General features: G+C 36.5%; 2 protein-coding genes across 2 annotated transcripts; both read left to right on the top strand.

The window, feature by feature from the left end:
- The first annotated feature begins 1,794 nt into the window (after positions 1-1,794).
- Positions 1,795-5,973, top strand: LOC139890883 (probable sphingolipid transporter spinster homolog 2). Its single transcript, XM_071873814.1, has 15 exons — positions 1,795-1,980; positions 2,073-2,212; positions 2,483-2,614; positions 2,710-2,811; positions 2,927-3,031; positions 3,098-3,173; positions 3,263-3,337; positions 3,449-3,551; positions 3,631-3,670; positions 3,793-3,961; positions 4,077-4,190; positions 4,666-4,785; positions 4,879-5,007; positions 5,212-5,290; positions 5,570-5,973. The coding sequence occupies exons 2-15, from the start codon at positions 2,145-2,147 to the stop codon at positions 5,698-5,700; spliced, it is 1,443 nt and encodes a 480-aa protein (XP_071729915.1). The 5' UTR covers positions 1,795-1,980; positions 2,073-2,144; the 3' UTR covers positions 5,701-5,973.
- Positions 5,974-6,666: 693 nt separating this feature from the next.
- Positions 6,667-15,538, top strand: LOC139887881 (probable sphingolipid transporter spinster homolog 2). Its single transcript, XM_071870929.1, has 15 exons — positions 6,667-6,794; positions 6,986-7,117; positions 7,211-7,312; positions 7,424-7,526; positions 7,559-7,687; positions 7,780-7,854; positions 7,946-8,048; positions 8,138-8,213; positions 8,296-8,393; positions 8,752-8,828; positions 8,937-9,050; positions 14,840-14,959; positions 15,052-15,180; positions 15,269-15,347; positions 15,444-15,538. Exons 1-15 carry the CDS (start codon positions 6,667-6,669, stop codon positions 15,536-15,538), a joined length of 1,560 nt encoding a protein of 519 aa, XP_071727030.1.
- Positions 15,539-20,331: the final 4,793 nt, after the last annotated feature.

Below are 20,331 nucleotides of genomic sequence, written 5' to 3'. Positions count from 1 at the left end.
TACTAGTGAACTTTTTATGTTCCACCATATTGACAACAGACGTACCAGCAACTTCGTTGCTCTTTGGCTTGTCATTATCCTGCAACCTGAGGGATTCCTCAATACGCAGATGACTACCCAACTCAACAAGAGTTAACTCATCCTTCTTATGTTTCAAAGAATGTTTAAATTCTTTCCAAGATGGAGGTAGTTTATCAATTATGCTTGAGACTTGAATAGACTCATCCATGTTCATCTTATGTTGTGTGAATTGACCAAGTATACGAATGAGCTCATTGTATTGTTCCAAGACCGGTCTAGAATCGACCATCTTGTAATTATTAAAATTACTCACAAGGAACTTTTTACTAGAAGCATCCTCAGACATATACTTGGTTTCTAAACAGTCCCATAGTTCTTTAGAAGATTCAACATTTAGGTAAATATCAAAAAGGGAATCAGCCATACCATCGAGGATTAAACCTCTAGCGATGTAGTCATCGTTCTCCCACTTGCACCTTTTTCGAATTTGTTCAATAGTGGCATCATCACCATGATCTTCAGGAATTGGTGTGCTGAGTACGTACACCACACTCATGCTGCTCAGAAAGAAGTGCATCTTCTTTTGCCATCTCCTAAAATCAATTCCCTCAAACTTATCAAGTTTGGAGAAATTCGCCGTCATGTGTTTCATCGTAGCCGCCATCGATTATAACGAATAATTACTTTCGATTGTTGGAGGTTTTATTGAAATTTCGTGTAGGGTAAAATAATCGATAGCCGGATAAATCACTGAATCGTGGTATCACTTTCCGAAAGTAATTATTCGACCCTTATTGCCTGGGTTACACGAATATCACTTTGGGATAAGACAGAGATTAGTTCTTGTTATTGGCAGTAAACAAGAACTCTTTTGCATAAGAGTATTAAGGTATTTTTCGTATATCTTATTCTCATAAATGATAGTCCTTATTTATAGGCACCAAAAAATAAGTATTATTCCACGATGGAGATGTTTCACTAACTAATTTCGTTTTCAAATCTAAAACAAATCCTTTACATAAAGTTGTTTGTTTTATTTCCAACAACCAAATCAAGGAAATCGTTTTCAAATCTAAACAAATCCTTTACATAAAGTTGTTTGTTTTATTTCCAACAGCCAAATCAAGGAAATCGTTTTCAAATCTAAAACAAATCCTTTACATAAAGTTGTTTATTTTATTTCCAACAACCAAATCTAGAAAATCGTTTTCAAATCTAAAACAAATCCTTTACATAAAGTTGTTTGTTTTATTTCCACGATGGAGATGTTTCACCTAGTGCAGGAATAATACTTCTGTAATCACTCAAATTTGTGATAATGGAAAATCACTTTCGAGAACGGGCAATCTATCACTTAATGGGTGTACACTCCGTACCTCCTAACCCGTTTACAAGTGTAGATTAAATCCCTCAATTACACTAAATTTCCAACATAATTGTTTGATAAACGTTCAATATATATTTTATGAACAATATTAATTAATGGATATATTTCGCATGAATATTTTTTTTCCCATCTTTGGATGATATTAACTGATTATCTCAGTAACGAGATAAACAACTTCAAAAATATATATTCTCTCATTATTATGGAATAATAATAAAAAAAAAAAATGGAATCATTCTCTTACTGGTAGTTTGGATTCCATATATACTCAAAAAGTATCAATCAATATCAATTCTCCGCCGTCGATCATCGTATCTGTCAGCACTCACCACCCTGATAAGGTTAGTCGAACTTCCTTTTAAGTCAACCATTACCCGCCAATTAAACAAATTCTTCTATCTATGATTTCACAACTAAAACCCTAATTCTAATATCTAGGTCATTGGATTATAATTAACGTAGGCTGTATATGATTGTAATTGGGGTTTCAGAATGTTTTGAATTTGTATTGATTGTATATAACATATATGAGAGGAATTAAACATTAGGGGAAAAGAAAGAGTGGCTGGTAGGTGTTACCTTATCTTTTAAAACTTACAAAGTTAATAAATGTATGCTAAATTCAATAAGTATATATAACTTGTATGTTTGTGTGTGCAGGTAGGTAAATGAAGGTTTTACAAGAGAGTACTTGAAGATCAAGGATTTGTTAAGCGCATTGTTTGACCTAAGTGCTATGGCTATAGATTCGTCTTCGTTATCGGAGCCTATTCCTACTCATCCTTCTTGGTTTACTCCTAAAAGGTTAAGTAATTTGGTATTTACAGAATTTTAAGTCTTTCCTACAGATGTGAAATTGGAATTTGTTTAGAATAATTTTCTGTGTTGTGATGGTTGATCAAGCTGCAATGTTTAATTAGTGCATTAGTTAGTTGTTAGTAATGATTACTGATATTGCTTAAAAAGATAGTTTCTCTGCTTAGTTACAACATTGGGGTTATCATTTGCATAACAGTTGGATCTATTTTTGAAAACGATTTGATTTCATGGAGCTTATTGGATCTTTATACGCAGGTTGCTTGTAGTGTTTTGTGTGATCAACTTAATAAACTATGTGGATCGAGGAACAATTGCAAGTAATGGTGTAAATGGGAGTCCCAGAAGTTGCACCGATAGTGGTGTGTGCTCAGATGGTAGTGGAATTCAGTATGTCCTTTTTCCCCTTTTTGTTTTTTAAGATATGATTGGTTACTTTACAACCTTAATGTTCATATGTTTTCTGAATGTTTATTGGTCTGCAGGGGTGATTTTGATTTGACAAACTTTAGAGACGGTGTGATATCATCTGCATTCATGGTTGGACTTCTTGTTGCGTCTCCAATATTTGCATCTTTGGCCAAGAGGTAATTTAACTAATCCACATCATTATGTATCATTTTAGGTGGCTAGTAACAATCTTTTTCATCATTTATAGTCACGTTAGTTAAAATGTTGATTTAAATATTGTTTATATGGCAGCATCAATCCTTTTAGACTAATTGGAGTTGGGCTGTCAGTGTGGACTCTCGGTGTAGCTGCTTGTGGGTTTTCAGTTGACTTTTGGTCCATTACAATCTGCCGAATGTGAGTTGACCACTTCAAACACCATAAACTATCATAAATCTAACATGTGATATATTGTTTTTTCAGGCTGGTTGGTGTCGGTGAAGCTTCATTCGTAAGTCTTGCAGCTCCATTTATTGATGATAATGCTCCAATAGCTCAGGTTCTCTTTCTAACACCAGTCAAAATTGGTCAAAACTGGATCAAATTCGGTCAAACTTGGTCAAAACTGACTCCCATTTGTTTCTACAGAAAACTGCATGGCTGGGAATATTCTACATGTGCATACCGACTGGAACTGCTATCGGTTATGTTTATGGTGGAGTGGTATACACTTGACCTTTTTTTTATTGTGAACCTTAAATCTTGATAATCGCTCAATTAATATAATTTGACCAAAAATTGTCAAACTAATGGGCTGCTACTTTGTATTCATAGGTTGGAACTAGTTTTGGCTGGCGATATGCATTTTTTAGTGAGGCAATTTTAATGCTGCCGTTTGCTATTTTGGGTTTCGCCATGAAACCCTTACAAATGAAAGGTACTTTTTATATCTGATTATTATTCAACATTAATTTTCTTCATTGACCATAGTATAACAATTTTTTGAATATATCTAGGGATGTCAAATGATAAACAATTACCTAAGATACACTCCAGGTAACTCTGGAAATTAACAATATTTAATAATTTTTTTTATAGATTAATGATATGATATGATATCTGGATTTGAGGATTATACTTTTTAAAAATTATATACAGTTGACTTTATGTGGTTGCAGCTATTTTTCATCTAGTTCCAGTCAGTTATCCAGATTTTGGGAAGATATAAAGGATCTTTTGAGTGAGAAGATATACGTTGTAAGCGTTCTAGGTTTTTGCGCATATAATTTCGTCATCGGTGCGTATTCGTACTGGGGCCCAAAGGCTGGTGGTAGCATATATCATATGGTAAGCGTATTCAACCTTTTTGTTAACCTTTTCAGTTTTACAAAATATTATACTTAAAATAAGAAGAAATCTGTAGTTGCAAAAGTATCTCATATGAATGTTTAATCGTTTACAGAAGAATGCCGATATATTATTTGGAGGATTAACAATTGTCGGTGGAATTTTGGGGACATTAGGGGGTAGTGTTGTCTTGGATCGCATGAATTCGACAATCCCTAATGCTTTTAAGGTAGACATTTTATTAGATATTGTTCATTCATACATCCTGTCAGTCTTCAAACTAGATGTGGCAATTTGGACCCATATACTTCTTAATTGGTCGATCCAGGTTATGCTTGATCTCTAAAGGTTCAAAGTTGTAACTTCTAAACTGAAATTTAGCTGAAAAGGAAACAGAGTGAAAATGTATATAATATTGACTTTGTATGAATTCTGTAATTACATTTGACACCTTATTTATTCATAAAGAAAGAAAAAGATAAATATCCGTGTGAGTGTTGATGACTTGACCCAACCCGTTTCAACCCACACGGCCATACATTAACTACATATTCAACCTGCCCCGACCCGGCTATTTTGCCACCTCTACTTCAAACTGTGCATTGATGATCTGAATATACTGCAACTTCAACTAGGTGACTTATTTTTTAAGTTGAGCCATTAATTTGTATTTTATATTGATTATATCTATTTACACTTTGCAGCTACTTTCTACAACAACGTTTCTAGGAGCAGTATTTTGCTTTAGTGCCTTTTGTTTCAGTAACTTGTACATTTTCATGGTTCTCTTTTTAATCGGAGAGATTCTCGTTTTCGCAACTCAGGTAACTTTTATGTCAAGGATGTGATATATAATGGCATATTTTTTTAAACATTTTTCTTATTCTAATATCGAAATTACATCACATATGCTGCAGGGTCCTGTGAATTTTGTGTGTCTTCATAGTGTTAAACCAAGTTTAAGACCATTATCTATGGCTATGGCAACTGTGTCCATTCACGTCTTTGGTGACGTGCCATCCTCTCCACTTGTCGGGATTCTACAGGTTTGCCTTTCTGTTCCATATATGTAAATACTAAAGTGTATGTATAATGGGCAGGTTGGTTAACGGGTCAAATTATGGTCTTATTACAAGACTATGTTATTTCAATAAATATAAGTAAATTTATTGGGAGATAAGTTTTTAAGGATAAGCTATATCTGTATTATAAATCGTTGTTATTAAGAAGCAATAATTATGTGGACACAGGACAAGGTTGACAACTGGCGGACATCTGCTTTGATCCTGACTTCCGTTTTCTTTTTGGCGTCAGGATTATGGTTTATAGGTAAATTGCTACAAGAACATTTAAGTTCTAGTACTCTTAGTTTTGGTCAAATTATAAGCTCACTTATACGTATATTTGTTATATAATTTATCACAAGTATTTCTACATTGTTAATGAAATGGAATTCTTATATGAGTAGGTCGATACACTTGAACTAAACTACGGGTAAAGAAATTTTTGAATTTGAAGTGATTGAATTGTCAAGTAGTAAACAAAGTATAGCCAATTGGGATTATAAATTCGTGCACATCTTCATGTTTTTACATTTTGATTATTTAGGTATCTTTATGCCGATTGTGGACAAGTACGATGAATACAGTAAGCAAGTGACCATTGTAGAACAGTCGGATGTTATACCGTTGCTTGAAAGTAAGCCGGATGATGCAATTCCTATTTCTTCTTTACCGTAAATATGAGAACTCGACAATAGACCGGACAATAAGCAAATGTAGTCTTTCATTTTGTGTTGTAAAATTCCTTTGGCATATTGGTAGGGGCGTAAACGAGTCGAGCCCGAACTCATTTAAAATTCGAAGAGGTCGAGCTCGACTTGTTTAGTGCCTGATATGTTAAGCTCGAGCTCAGCTCGTGATATTATATTATCATGTAATTCAAGTATAACACATATTTATTTTCTTGTAATTCTGAACCAACTATAATAAGATTTAATATTAGTATTTTAATTAATGTATATAATCGAACAAGTTCGCTCACAAGTTTTTGATATTGTGATATTGTTCGGTGTTTGCTCAAATTGAGTTTTTAACGAGTCGAACTCGTAATTCATAAGTAGTTATGTCTACAATATGTGACCCTCACTCGGGTAACAAGTTTAGGGGGTCTCCGGCTCTCCGCGCGTCATAGGTTGAATGGGGTTGATACAATGTGCATACAGCATAAATTCTAATATGAGTTTTTTACACTAATTTGGCATTAATTGATCAACATATGAATTTGGGTGGGCCGAAAAATCTTTTTAAATAGACACAAATTGATAAATTTGGGTGGCCTCAAATTGTATAATCTCTTTCAATAACAAACATGGCTAATAATTACGTACAAGCCAATAAGCCATAGTTTGCAGTGTGAAGTGTAAGAAACTAATTATTGAGGATATAAATTGCAATTTATGACACTTTCAAATATGAAATTTAAGAAATAAATCCAGTAAGACACGGAACACCACTTAATAACATCATAACACAAGAACAAAAACAGAATTTAAAGCAAATTTGACATGTAAATCTGACACCTGTTGACATTATAACAAAAGTGTTTTTTGTGATGGCATTCTTGTTCAACAAACATAACGTTTTGACAGACTCTACAACAAGAAACATAAACTCAACACACAGGGATTATTATTATTACATGAAATGGGCGTTGAAGATGAAAAAGGATCCAATAATCCTGTCAAAAATGAAAATACGGTTCCTCCTATTGATATCGATATAGACAACGATTCAAATGATTCATTTGAAGTTTCGTGGTTCACACCTAAGAGGTAAACAATTACTGTACTTTTTGTTGTCCTTTAATGTTAGAATCCGCACATCCGTGATCTGTCATGATTCTAGTTATTAAAATGAATGTCGTATTTCAACGTTTATGTAATGGATCACATGAATCATTTGTGAAATGTGATATAAGTTGTAAGTATTTGCTGACAATGTGAGTGTAATCATTATATCACAGGTTGCTTGTGTTATTTTGTGTTATAAACTTAATAACTTATTTGGATCGAGGAGTAATTGCGAGTACGGGTGTGAATGGGGTTCCAGTTACTTGTAAGCCAAGTGGAGAATGCACACCTGGTACCGGAATTCAGTAAGTGTTATTGACCTATTTTCGTACTAGCATCGATTTTTAGTTGAGGTAATTAAAAACCTTTTTTTTTTTTTTTTTTTTTTTTTTTTGCAGGGGTGAGTTTTATTTGACCAATTTTGAAGATGGTATTCTATCATCTGCTTTTATGGTTGGGTTGCTAGTGGCATCTCCAATATTTGCATCACTGGCTAAAAGGTAAGAATAAATAAAAATAAATAAAAAACATTTTTCTTAATTATTATGTAATAAAAAGAATCTTTGGGTTGATATAATTAGTACTTAGCAATTAGCAATGTTCTTGTGCAGTATCAATCCATTCAGGCTTATTGCAGTTGGGTTGTCGGTTTGGACTTTATCTGCAGTCGGTTGTGGAATTTCACTTGGTTTTTGGACAATTACGTTCTGCCGAATGTGAGCAAACTTAATCTAATCATCATTAACTTGCAACATCTCATTAATGGTGACATCATGATGCAAACCTTTTGTATTTTCAGGTTAGTAGGTGTTGGTGAAGCCTCTTTTATAAGTCTTGCAGCTCCATTCATCGATGAAAACGCTCCAGTTACTCAGGTTCCTAAGTATACTGACTAATTATTATTACTTTAAAAACAAAAAATGGTAGTTGCATTAACAGTATAACTTATATCAATATTTCATTACAGAGATCATCATGGCTTGGAGTGTTTTATATGTGTATACCTACTGGAGTTGCGCTTGGTTATGTTTATGGTGGACTAGTAAGTGACATCAGCACATATTTTCACTTTTACTTGTACTTTGTTTCTTAACAGGCTAGATTAATGGGCTACTGACCTTGTCGGTTTTCAGGTTGGAGATGGTTACGGTTGGCGTTCTGCATTTTTTGGTGAGGCATTTTTGATGGTTCCGTTTGTTATTTTGGGTTTTATAATGAAACCATTGCAACTCACAGGTACACAATATTGCTTTTGCAGTTGTAGCCTCAATTTAGAATGCTTTTTTTATTTTTTATCTTTTAGCTCATAGTCCTTGTTTATGCAGGCGTTTCAGTTAAAAAAGATGTGATCGGGTCTCCAAAAGAGAAGTTCACCGATCATAAGTCAGAGAATACTTCCTGGTTTGTTTTCAAATGATACGATATTGAATTTCCTACATTAACCGAGTGATAAGTATTCTGAGACTTGTTTTCGCTACTGCAGGTCTGCCGGCGTATATGCTTCTAGTAGTCATGTATCTAGCTTTATCGAAGATATTAAAGAACTTCTTCTAGAGAAAATATACGTCGTAAATGTATTAGGTACTTATTTGTCCCGACTTCCCTATAGAAACATTTGAAGTTCACTTGTTTTTTACTATGCAGACCTTATTAGTCTTATTATCTCTTATGTACGGGCACATGTTCTTACTGTAGACTTTATTTTGCTTTTTTAAAAACATAAGATAAACTAATGTGTTATTTACAATGACTTGTAATTAAATTATCTTTAACATACATAATAATGAATTGTTTTCAATGTTCAACATACAACCCTTCAGATCACATCTTCTTCTACACATATGGTCGCAGACCTTCAGACAAAAACATCTTAAAAAAACAAACAACACTAATAAAACAAACCGCACTCGAGTGCCTAATTTCTTATGTTTTTTTGTAGGTTATATTTCTTACAACTTTGTCATAGGGGCGTATTCATACTGGGGTCCGAAGGCTGGCTATAGCATATACCGTATGGTAAGAACCTTAGACCACATGTTAGATGTTGTTTATTGCATATGACAACTTTTCAAGAAACTAAAGGTAACTTTCGGCTGACCTACTTTAAAATATCTTCTATCATAGAACAATGCTGACATGATGTTTGGAGGAATCACGATCGTTGGTGGAATCGTTGGGACATTAGCAGGCGGTTTTATCCTGGATCGTATTAGTTCTACAATTCCCAACGCCTTTAAGGTACGCATTATCATTCTTTAAATAAATAACATTGTGTACGGTCATACAAATATGTTGGAAGCTTCAACGAGCCCAACACACCCACTATAGAGGAACTAGGTTATACTCACTCACTAGACCAACACTTTGACGTTGGTTAGCCTTTAATTTTATAAATCCTTAGTGCACAATAATATTTAGGCGACAGTGTCGACCATATATCATTCAGGCGGTATAACCGATCATATATCACTTAGGCGGCAGAGCCGACCATTTAATAAAAATAACACAAGTGCACTAAGAATTCAAACACGAACTAAGGCTTAACCGGGAAACTTAACAAAGAACACTTTTATTAATACAAAGAAACAATTACAATATTATGGACTCAACTCACACTCTTACTTCTTCACAACTTCTACTTCTAACTCTTCTTCACTTCTTACTTCTTCTCTACTTCACACTTCACTTACTCACTCCTTTTCACAACTTCACACACCACAAATGAAATCTCCTCCCATATTTATACTACTCCATGGAACATTCTAGAACCTAGATATTTCCATGGATATATAAATATCTAGATATTTCTACAACCTACAAATATCTAGATTTTTCTTTTACATTTCAATTTCTAGATTTTTCTCTCATATTCTAATATCTAGATATTTTCTTATACATATTAATATCTAGATATTTTACCCATATACATTTACTAATTCCATATTATTCTAAATTTGCATTGTATTTTAACACTCCCCCTCAATGCAAATTTTCTTCCAACGATGTCTTGCAGACCATTCCAAGTGCTTCTCTGAATTTTGTAAACTTCGGTTTACTTAGGCTCTTGGTGAATATATCTGCTACCTGTTCATCTGTCTTTGTTGGCACCATCTTGATCTCCCCTTCAAGGACCTTCTCGCGAACATAGTGATAGTGTACTTCTATATGTTTTGTTCTTGCGTGAAAGACTGGATTCTCTGCTAGACGTATAGCTGATAGGTTATCGCAGAAAAGCTCTACTTGATAGTCTGTTGATTGATGAAGATCTTCCATTAGTTGTTTCAACCATGTAATTTCTTGTGTTGCTGACGATGCTGATCGATATTCTACTTCAGTGCTTGACAAGGATACTGTTGGTTGTCTCTTGCTGCACCATGATATTACTCCTGATCCAAGACTAAACATGTATCCAGTTGTTGACCGTCGTGTATCATAGTCTCCAGCGTAATCGGCGTCACAATATCCAGTCACGTGACATTCTTTTATTTTCTTGTACAAAATGCCAAAGTTAATAGTGCCTTTAACATACCTTAAGATGCGTCGTACAACAACAAGGTGAGGCTTCTTCGGATTGCTCATGTATCGACTAACCACTCCAACTGCATAAGATATGTCTGGCCGGCTTAGTGTGAGATAAATAAGACTTCCGACCATCTTTCGATACATGGTAACATCTTGAAGACTTTTTCCTTCATCTGCTCGTAGTTTTGTATTCGGATCCATCGGAGTTGAGATAGGTTTGCAATTAAGCATTCCGTACTTTTGTAAAAGATCTCGCGCATATTTCTGTTGTCCCAGAAATAATCCTTCTCTTTTCTGCTCTATTTCGAGTCCAAGAAAATGTTTGAGTTCTCCAAGCTCCTTTATATGAAATCTGATAGACAGATTCTCTCTTGTTCTTTGGATCTCCTCATAGTGATCTCCCGTGATGATTAAGTCATCCACATATACTAGCACTATGGCTAGTTTTCCTTGATCTTGTTTCACAAATAAACTAGAATCTGAAGGAGCAACTGTGAAACCACTTTATACTAAGAACTCGCCAATCTTCCCGTACCAAGCTCTTGGAGCCTGCTTCAAACCGTATAGTGCTTTCTTTAATTTGCAGACATGGTCAGGATGGGACTTGTTCTCAAAGCCTCTTGGTTGCTCCATATAAATTTCTTTGTCAAGTTCTCCATGTAAGAAAGCGTTCTTGACATCCATCTGCCACAGCTTCCAAGATTTGCTAGCGGCTAAAGCTAGTAGAGCACGAATTGTTGTGATCTTCGCCACTGGACTAAACGTTTCTTCATAATCCAGCCCATATTGTTGAGAAAAACCTCTAGCAACAAGTCGAGCTTTATACCTTTCAATGGAGCCATCTGATCGAGTCTTCACCTTGTAAACCCATTTACAAGATATTGGTTTTACATCTTTTGGCTTTGGAACTAAACTCCATGTCTGATTTTCTTTTAGCGCATTAATTTCCTCTTCCATCGCTTTCTGCCATTCTTGACTTTGTGCTGCTTCTTCATAAGTGGAAGGCTCAATAGGTATTGATTCATCCACATGAGCAGCATTGGCATACCTCGGATTAGGTTTCCTCGACCTTGTTGATCTCCGTAATTTTGCACATGCTCCTCGGCATCCATTTGGCTTGGACGAACCTCTTCGGATGTAGATTGATGTACCCCAGTTTTCCATGGACTCGTTTCCTTAGAGTACGACCCTTCTCCTTCTTTTATTGGATCCAATATCTGCTCTTTAGGTTCTTCTTTTTCTTCTGGACCTTCTTCTAATCCATGAGATTCTGGAAGCTCTATCTTTTGAGGTGACCACCATGAAGAAGCTTCATCAAATACCACATTTCTTGAAGTATGGCATTTTCCAGTATTTGGATCACAACATCTCCATCCTTTTTTTGATTCATCATAACCGACAAAAATGCACCGAATTGCCTTCTTCTCAAATTTTCTTCGTAGATGATCTGGCACGAAGACATAGCATACACATCCAAAAACTTTGAGATGGTTGACGGTTGGTTTGATCTTCCATAATCTTTCATATGGTGAAATATATCCCAACTTTGTTTGTGGGAGTCTGTTAATCACGTACGATGTCGTCCTCATACATTCGGCCCAAAATCTGCCTGGTACATTCTTACCATGAAGCATACTTCGACAAGTTTCGGCAAGGTGACGATTCTTGCGTTCCGCCACTCCATTCTGCTGTGGAGTATTGGGACAAGTTAACTGTCTTCTAATCTTGTGCTTCTCAAGATAGATATTGAACTCAGTCGATAAATATTCTCCTTCATTATCTGTGCGTAAGCACCGGATCTTAGTATTGAGCTCACTTTCTACCTTGTTCTTGAACTCTTTAAACTTCAGAAAAGTCTCTGACTTCTCCTTCATGAAGTAAACCCACACATATCTTGAGAAGTCATCACTGAATGTCACCATATATTTCATACCTCCAAGTGATGTTTGTTTCACTGGGCCGAAGACATCTGAGTGTATGAGCTCTAGTGGTGTCTTGGACTGATGCTCTGACTCCTTGAATGGCAATTGGTGAGCTTTGCCAAATTGACATCCAGCACATATTGTATCTGTTCGGATATCAATTTGAGGAAGGCCATTTACTATGTGTTTCACCATCATCTCCTTTAACTTGTTGTAGCCCACATGCCCAAGACGTTCATGCCAAAGATCAGCCGTCTCATTCTTTCGAGTCTTATCGACATATGCCGTTTCAGCAGATAGTACATAGACCGACTCTATTCTTCTTCCTTGCATAATTGGATTGCCAACCACTTTCACTCTCTTGAATACAGACACATCTTCTGGTCCAAAGAGCACATAATTCCCTTCTGCTGTCAATTGTGGTACTGACAGTAAATTCTTCTTTAGGCCAGGGACAAGATACACCTTCTCGAGTTGGAGCTTATGAGAGCCGCCTTCATTTGGAATTATTGTCTTTCCAATGTGAGAAATGGAAAACCTTGAATTGTCGTCTGTCAACACGACTCTCTTTCCTTTGTAATCCTCCATTTCTTGCAGCTTTGTCCCATCGTTGGTCATATGATTTGAGTATCCAGAATCGATGATCCAATCATCTTTGTAGTTTATTTTTTACTTTAAATTTGTTGTAAGAGCTTGATCATCTATGTCAGCTTCAACAGAGAGTCCAGCTTCTGCATCCCATGTTTCCTCATTAATGGTTGCTTCGAATGTGACCTCTTTCTTCTCATCTCTTGCGGCGGCCACATTTCCTTCGAAAGTTCGCCTTCTGGGGAATCTACATTCTCGAGCAAAATGACCCTTCTTGCCACAATTGAAGCATTCACCATTCTTTCTCTTATCATTTTCCCCGTATTGTTGGCGATGATCTATTCTTCCTTGTTGAGCTCCCCCTGAAGCGTTGCCTTTTGATTTTGGGTGACCCTTCCACCCATATGTCTTACTTTCTTTCATCGCCTCTTGTCTTCGAGATGTTGCTTTCTTCTTATTGGTGAAGAGTACATCTTCTCCGTCTTTTATGGTTACTTCATTCATCTGCTTGGCTAATGCCTCTTGATTAGCCAATAGATTCTCCAGCTCTATTAATGATGGTTGAGTAGGTCATCCTCTCACAGCGGCTATAAATCCATTATACTCGGATCTTAAGCCGTGGATGATAATTCTCTTCATCCTTGCATCACTCACTTTCTCTTCAGGAGCAAGCTGAGATATCTCACGACAAATAGATTTCACCTTGGTGAAATACTGAGAAATGGATAGACTTCCTTGTGAGATACCTGCGAGCTCATTTTCCAAGAGCTGGAGGCGTGCTTCATTCTTCTTTGAAAACAATTTTTCAAAAGTTTCCCAAGCTGCCTTTGGTGTTTTCTCGTCACGGATGTGCTCCAATAGATCCTCCTCGATTGTAGTCTTCAATATAAATAAAGCCTTCCCAGCCTTGATGTTCCATTTTCTCAAGGCTTCGGCATTTTCTTTCGGTGGAGGCGTTGTGTCACTGCCAGCAACTATTTCCCATAAATCATGTCCTTGTAGGTAGGATTCTATGCAAGTCCGCCAATAACCATAGTTGTGGTTTTTGAGACTCTTGATTCCACTGCTCGTACTTGCAAGATCTGCCATCATGACGTCCAACGTCCAATAAGCTTGGTCCCTGACCGATGAGCTTTCACAGTTCCTAACTGTGCTCCGACAGAATCTCCCTTAGAGCCTTGGTGAAAACAAGTCGATGTAAACGTCCAACGTTTACCGATGAGTACCTCCACTAGCAATGGTCCCGCACGACCCGCTCTGATACCAATTGTTGGAAGCTTCAACGAGCCCAACACACCCACTATAGAGGAACTAGGTTATACTCACTCACTAGACCAACACTTTGACGTTGGTTAGCCTTTAATTTTATAAATCCTTAGTGCACAATAATATTTAGGCGACAGTGTCGACCATATATCATTCAGGCGGTATAACCGATCATATATCACTTAGGCGGCAGAGCCGACCATTTAATAAAAATAACACAAGTGCACTAAGAATTCAAACACGAACTAAGGCTTAACCGGGAAACTTAACAAAGAACACTTTTATTAATACAAAGAAACAATTACAATATTATGGACTCAACTCACACTCTTACTTCTTCACAACTTCTACTTCTAACTCTTCTTCACTTCTTACTTCTTCTCTACTTCACACTTCACTTACTCACTCCTTTTCACAACTTCACACACCACAAATGAAATCTCCTCCCATATTTATACTACTCCATGGAACATTCTAGAACCTAGATATTTCCATGGATATATAAATATCTAGATATTTCTACAACCTACAAATATCTAGATTTTTCTTTTACATTTCAATTTCTAGATTTTTCTCTCATATTCTAATATCTAGATATTTTCTTATACATATTAATATCTAGATATTTTACCCATATACATTTACTAATTCCATATTATTCTAAATTTGCATTGTATTTTAACAAAATATCTTGAAATCATGTATATATAATCTATTAATACTCCACAGCTTCTGTCCACAACAACGTTTTTCGGGGCAATATTTTGCTTTAGTGCATTTTGTTTCAAGAGCATGTACGTTTTCGTCGTTTTCTTTCTAATTGGAGAGATACTTGTTTTTGCCACTCAGGTAACCTTTTGTTCATGTCCATATTGACACTGTTATAACTATAAAGACTCCCTTTTTAGATTGAAACATTATACACGAATGATCGAGTGCAGGGCCCTGTAAATTTTGTTTGTATGCACGCTGTTAAACCGGGCTTACGTCCATTGGCTATGGCTATGTCAACTGTGTCGATACATGTCTTTGGTGACGTACCTTCATCTCCTCTTGTTGGAGTTATGCAGGTGTGTTCAATGCTATTCCATTTCAGTAACTTAACGAATTACGTGTAGTTTGATGACAAGTTGTTAAACTTTACATGTAACGAAACAGGACGAACTTAAAAACTGGAGAAAATCTACTTTGATCTTGACTTCCATACTGTTTTTGGCAGCTGGTATATGGTTAATAGGTACGCGTAATCAAACCTGGTATTTTATGTCTCAAAGAAAAATAAATAAATAAATAAAATCCAACTTTGTATTATTTGTGATTTTCGTTCGTGCAGGTGTGTTTCTTCCTAGTGTTGATAGATATAATGAAGATAAAGTGACCGAGCAGAGAAACACGACACCCGTTTTCCAAACGACTGCTGAACCGTAATTAAGCTACCTATTCAGTTTTGGCAGTATATGTTGTAAACATACAGCAAACACATATAATATCGAATCAAATCAAATGGGACGGATCGATTTATGTAATGTGTTTTTTCATAAATCAATGACTGAAATATATTCAAGTTCCCGTTACGACACAAACGATAAAAAGGATGCATCAAATGTCACTATAATAAAAGATATTTTATTTATGACTTACAATACATAGAAAAATTTGAATCTACACAAGCGAAAGCATAATCCTGTTTCAGTAATTACCTTCAAAGCATAATTTATAATTGTAGACGCTGAGAGAGAGGATCTTAGAATCAACCTAACACGATCTAGAGGCGGAATAACAATAGAAAGAGCTTAAACGAATATCTATGGGTTTTCGGGTTCGTACAAGTCAAACCAAGACTAGATCTTGATAAACACGAAGCCTAGACTGACATTATGTGGTATTTGGACATGAAGATTGAGAGACTCGACCAAGAAGTGTTTTTCGTGTGTGTGTAATGTGCTAAGTTGTTCACTAAATTAATGAAGATTAATTAGGCTTAAATACCTCAGTTCCTATGTCGGTCGACAGTGAATGACAGTCGGTCGACTGACCATGTCAGTCGGCCGACTGTCGAGTAATATTACGAATTATATTTAAACGTTTACAAATATAAAATAACACATCGACAATCAACGTTTAACAATATTACAGGTTACAACATGATCGAATAAAACGTTAAAGTTCATGGAACTAGGGATTACAAAATATGCACTAACAAACTCCCCCTAAGACCTAGTTCCTCATAAGTCTTCGATCTGCTTCAATCTCTGTACGAATCTGTAACCATATTGTTCAAATAGCAAACCTTTGCAACACGAATGTACTGTTGTGCTTGAACTCTATTTTCTGGCCTGTACAGCATCCGATTGTAGTACAATGTGAAGATGTCAGCTTCACAGCAATTTCTCAACCAAACGGGATCTAAAACCCGTATCGAGTCTGTCTCATCTTCCTTCAATTTGTCCAAAACGATGACTGCCTCCTCTGAGCGTTCATCGTAGTACCACCAGCGAAAACGTGGGCTAAAGTTCCGCGGCATTTTCATCACAGGAACCTTTCTCATATAATTTACTGGCTTGTATTTGACAATCTTTCTTCGTTCGCCCGTTTTCTTGTTTGTTCGATAAGTGATCGTGGGAAATTGAGGGCCGAATCCCTCAAAGTTCTTTGACAAGTACGAGTGTCTTATCTTCTTGCAGACAATATTAGGAATTCCGTCATAATCCCTATATAACATTTTGAGCCTAGCCACCTGCATAAATTCAAAGTACGGTAGAGACGTGAACTCGTATCCATGTTTGATGTAATCCACTCCGTACTCCTTCTTTATTGCGTATATATTCAACTCTTTAATGTAGGCCCACGCAATTATTTTTCCTTTAGCCAAAAGATTCGCCGGTCTATTAATGTAATTCATCCATTCAGGTTCCGGCGCTGGCTTCTCACAATATTTTCTGATCCTCAACAGGATCTTCCACTCAGCTTCTAGAACTTCTATCTTTTCTTTATTTATCTTGACCGGTAAAAACCCTGGAGGCAAATCTTCGGTCTTTTCTTTTTCTTCGCATTTACGGTTTAGAAGCTCTTCATTCATTTTGAAGTAGTCTTGAAATGTAGGTAGATCTTTATCGTTATTACATTCGTACTCTGGAAAATCACCTATTGGTTCATCTTCAATCATTACTTCATCAAAATCTTTGTCGTTTTCATTACTTACGACAATTTCCTCAAAATCATCACTAGAATCGTAACGATTCTCAAAAGATGAGCTAGCAGTTGCGTCAGCTGAAGTACTTGCTTGTTGCTCTTGACGCACTAGCTCGGCCTGCTCCTCAGTGCTTAGATCCGGCGGGATCTCCCCTTCTTCTAAATCATCAAATACAACTGAGTGATTCAGACGATCCTGCTTTGCCAAAAAATCACGTAAAGAATAATCAATATTTAGAGGAATTACTGACAGTGGGTTCTCGCTTGTGCCTTTAGCAATATCCAAACCTAGCTCATCCTCGCCTTGATCGTTAAAATTACCAAAGTCTATATCCTCCTCGAGATCAACAGCCTCAATATCAAAATTATTTTCCCACTCAAGCACCTTCGAAAGTGCCTTGTTCGCTGTAGTCTCAGCCTTTACAATCAGCAAATTCTGAGCATCAAACTTAGTTTGTAACTTCTTCAATTCAACCTGTTGATCTTCAACCTGCTTGGTCAGTTTGGCAATCTCAGCATCCTTTCTTCTCTCTCGTTCATCAGCTTTTTCTTTAAACTTTTCAAATTCAGAAGCCATATTGACAACCTTCTCACTTAATATAGAAACCGCAGCAACTTGTGTAATAGCAGTCGTGGATGCAGCAGCATGAACTCCTGTATCAGTTTCAGCACGTGTTTCTTGAGTAGCAGCAGCTGAAGGTTGTCATTGTGGTTGTGATTGCTGTGATTGTCGCTGTTCAGTAGCGGAGGACGACTCAGTCCTTTTTGCCTTCTTAATGAATCTTATGCGCCTCTGCTTCGGCTTTGTTGTAACCGAAGGACCCTCAGATTGTTTTCGCTTTCTCAGCTCGAATTGATCAGGGTCAAGGTCATCTCCTTCATCGTCTTCATCAACCAGTATCTGTTCAATTGGAACAACTGGCGGTGGCTGATTAACCTCTTGATCGTCTTCACCAACTGCGACGATATCATCTTCATTACCAGACGTACTGTTCTCATGACGACAGGCAGCACCTGGTGGACATACATAGTTTTCATTTGCAAGGTGGCCAACCAATCTCTTGAATGGTTCATCCGGACCTCTCTTTTGCTTGACTCGATTGAAAGTCAAATCGTTCAGATGATTCAGCTTAATCTCATCCTCCCAAACCTTATTCAAACCTTGCACTTGCTTTTCAATCATCACCTGCAAGAACCTAGGAAACATTAAGTGGCTCTTCTTTTTCACGTTCACCAACATGCTTCTGAAAATTACTTCGGAGAAGTTGAAGTCCGCATGAAGAACTAGTGCTGCAAACATTGAGCTATAAGTCTCATTCAGCTCATCAAAACCGCCTACCATTGGACTCATGCATCTCAACAACACCAAAGTTCGGTATTTGTATTGATGACAGAATCGAGTTCTCTTAACAGCTCCTTTCATTGGATCACCAGAGTATCCACATCTTACTAGACACCTTCAGACCTTAGTTCTATTCAGTGTGACTGGCATAGAATCATTATCTGGAAAACCTAAGTCTTCACGAACTGTCTGTGCCGAGATCTTTACAATTGAACCACCAACGCTGCTTCGTATTACCTTTCTTCCTTGTTCAGTGACGATAGAAGCATTGTTCCAGAATTCTCGTTGGTGTGAGTAGTATGCTTTGCATTCTAGAGTTATTGCAGTATGAATCCTGGACCTTTTCAAGAATTTGATAATATCAACGAAGCCTTCCTTTGCTTCAGGTCCTTCCTCGTTTAGACATGCCTCTAGATTGGCATTTTCGCTTGCCGTCAGGCCTGGAAGATTCTTGGACAGAATCACCTCTTCCTCATGTACGTCTTCGTTCACTGGACTACCTAGTTGAGCCATTTATTCTGCTATACAAACATATATACAATAATCGAAAAGCGTTAAATCGAAAAATTTAAAAAAATACAGGAAACAACAGTCGGTCGACATACAATGTAAGTCGGTCGATTTTCAAGGACAGTCGATCGACATACAGGTAAATCGATTGACTTATAAAGTCGGCCGACATACGCTAAGTCGGTCGATTTTCAAGGACAATCGGCCGACTGATTAAACGAAGCAAAACACAGATCTAAACATAAATTCTTCGATTTTATGGTGTTTTGACTCAATCAAAGTCTAATACATGTAAAGAGGAGGCCGATTAACATTATCTATTCAACAATTACCAATTACAGGTCCTAAACACCACACATTGAATCGAAACAGAAACATAAACACGAAAACTTCAATAACTTTCGATTTAAAAGGAATTACCTAGATTGGTTAACGGCTCTGGAATCACAATTCAAAGATGTATACGAAAAACACGATCAAAAACTCTTCCTTGCAAAATTCGAATTTTTGGTAAATCAACACAATCGCACGAGATAAAGAAAATCGGCCGTCTGAGGCCTTTTTATACTCAGCTCGACAATCGGTCGACTTTGGTGTTATGTCGACCGACATATGTGACAATCGGTCGATACACGTGACAAACGAGTAAGTCGGTCGATTTTTGTTCAATGTCGACCGACTTATAGTACAAATCGGTCGACTGTCTCCTCCTAATTAAAAAATTATTTTTCGATACATAACCCCCGATAATTCCCTCTATTCACATCCACTGGCTGATTTTACACGCAAAATATTTTCGTTTTGAAGACTTTAACAAGTTTATGATTTGAGATGTGTAGTTCGTTTCTTTTTGACGTCGAGACACTATTTGTAACTTCAAGGAAATATACACATATTCACATAAGCAAACAAATAAAATGTTTTTGTATTTTTCAAAATAAATATCAACACACTGAAAAATCTTTTTGTAGTTTTTAGGATTTTAAAACATTTCACAATAACAATGCAAATGAAGTACAATTCATGTCAGAAAGTCAATGATCAAGGTTAAGAAAGATCCAAGATTGTATGGCATAAAACATGTTATTTACAGGAAGCAGTTTCTGTAAGTCATAAACCTAAGGAAGCTAAATTATCAAAAAGTATACATGAATCTCACAAGTAAAAGCAAATAAAA

This window comes from Rutidosis leptorrhynchoides, chromosome 2 (genome assembly GCF_046630445.1).
Source record: "Rutidosis leptorrhynchoides isolate AG116_Rl617_1_P2 chromosome 2, CSIRO_AGI_Rlap_v1, whole genome shotgun sequence".
NCBI classification, from domain to species: domain Eukaryota; kingdom Viridiplantae; phylum Streptophyta; class Magnoliopsida; order Asterales; family Asteraceae; genus Rutidosis; species Rutidosis leptorrhynchoides.
Note: the sequence above shows the minus strand (reverse complement) of the source record. Positions and strands in the feature narration are given on the sequence as shown.

What these genes read in the sequence shown, in the direction of transcription:
- LOC139887881 (XM_071870929.1), top strand. Translation starts at nt 6,667, where the DNA reads ATGGGCGTTGAAGATGAAAAAGGATCCAATAATCCTGTCAAAAATGAA. An exon ending in GGACAATTACGTTCTGCCGA is followed by an intron (nt 7,527 to 7,558) that starts ATGTGAGCAAAC and finishes ATCATCATTAAC; the next exon opens with TTGCAACATCTCATTAATGG. An exon ending in GCTATAGCATATACCGTATG is followed by an intron (nt 8,829 to 8,936) that starts GTAAGAACCTTA and finishes CTTCTATCATAG; the next exon opens with AACAATGCTGACATGATGTT.
- LOC139890883 (XM_071873814.1), top strand. Translation starts at nt 2,145, where the DNA reads ATGGCTATAGATTCGTCTTCGTTATCGGAGCCTATTCCTACTCATCCT. An exon ending in TCCATTACAATCTGCCGAAT is followed by an intron (nt 3,032 to 3,097) that starts GTGAGTTGACCA and finishes TTGTTTTTTCAG; the next exon opens with GCTGGTTGGTGTCGGTGAAG. An exon ending in ATAATGCTCCAATAGCTCAG is followed by an intron (nt 3,174 to 3,262) that starts GTTCTCTTTCTA and finishes TTGTTTCTACAG; the next exon opens with AAAACTGCATGGCTGGGAAT.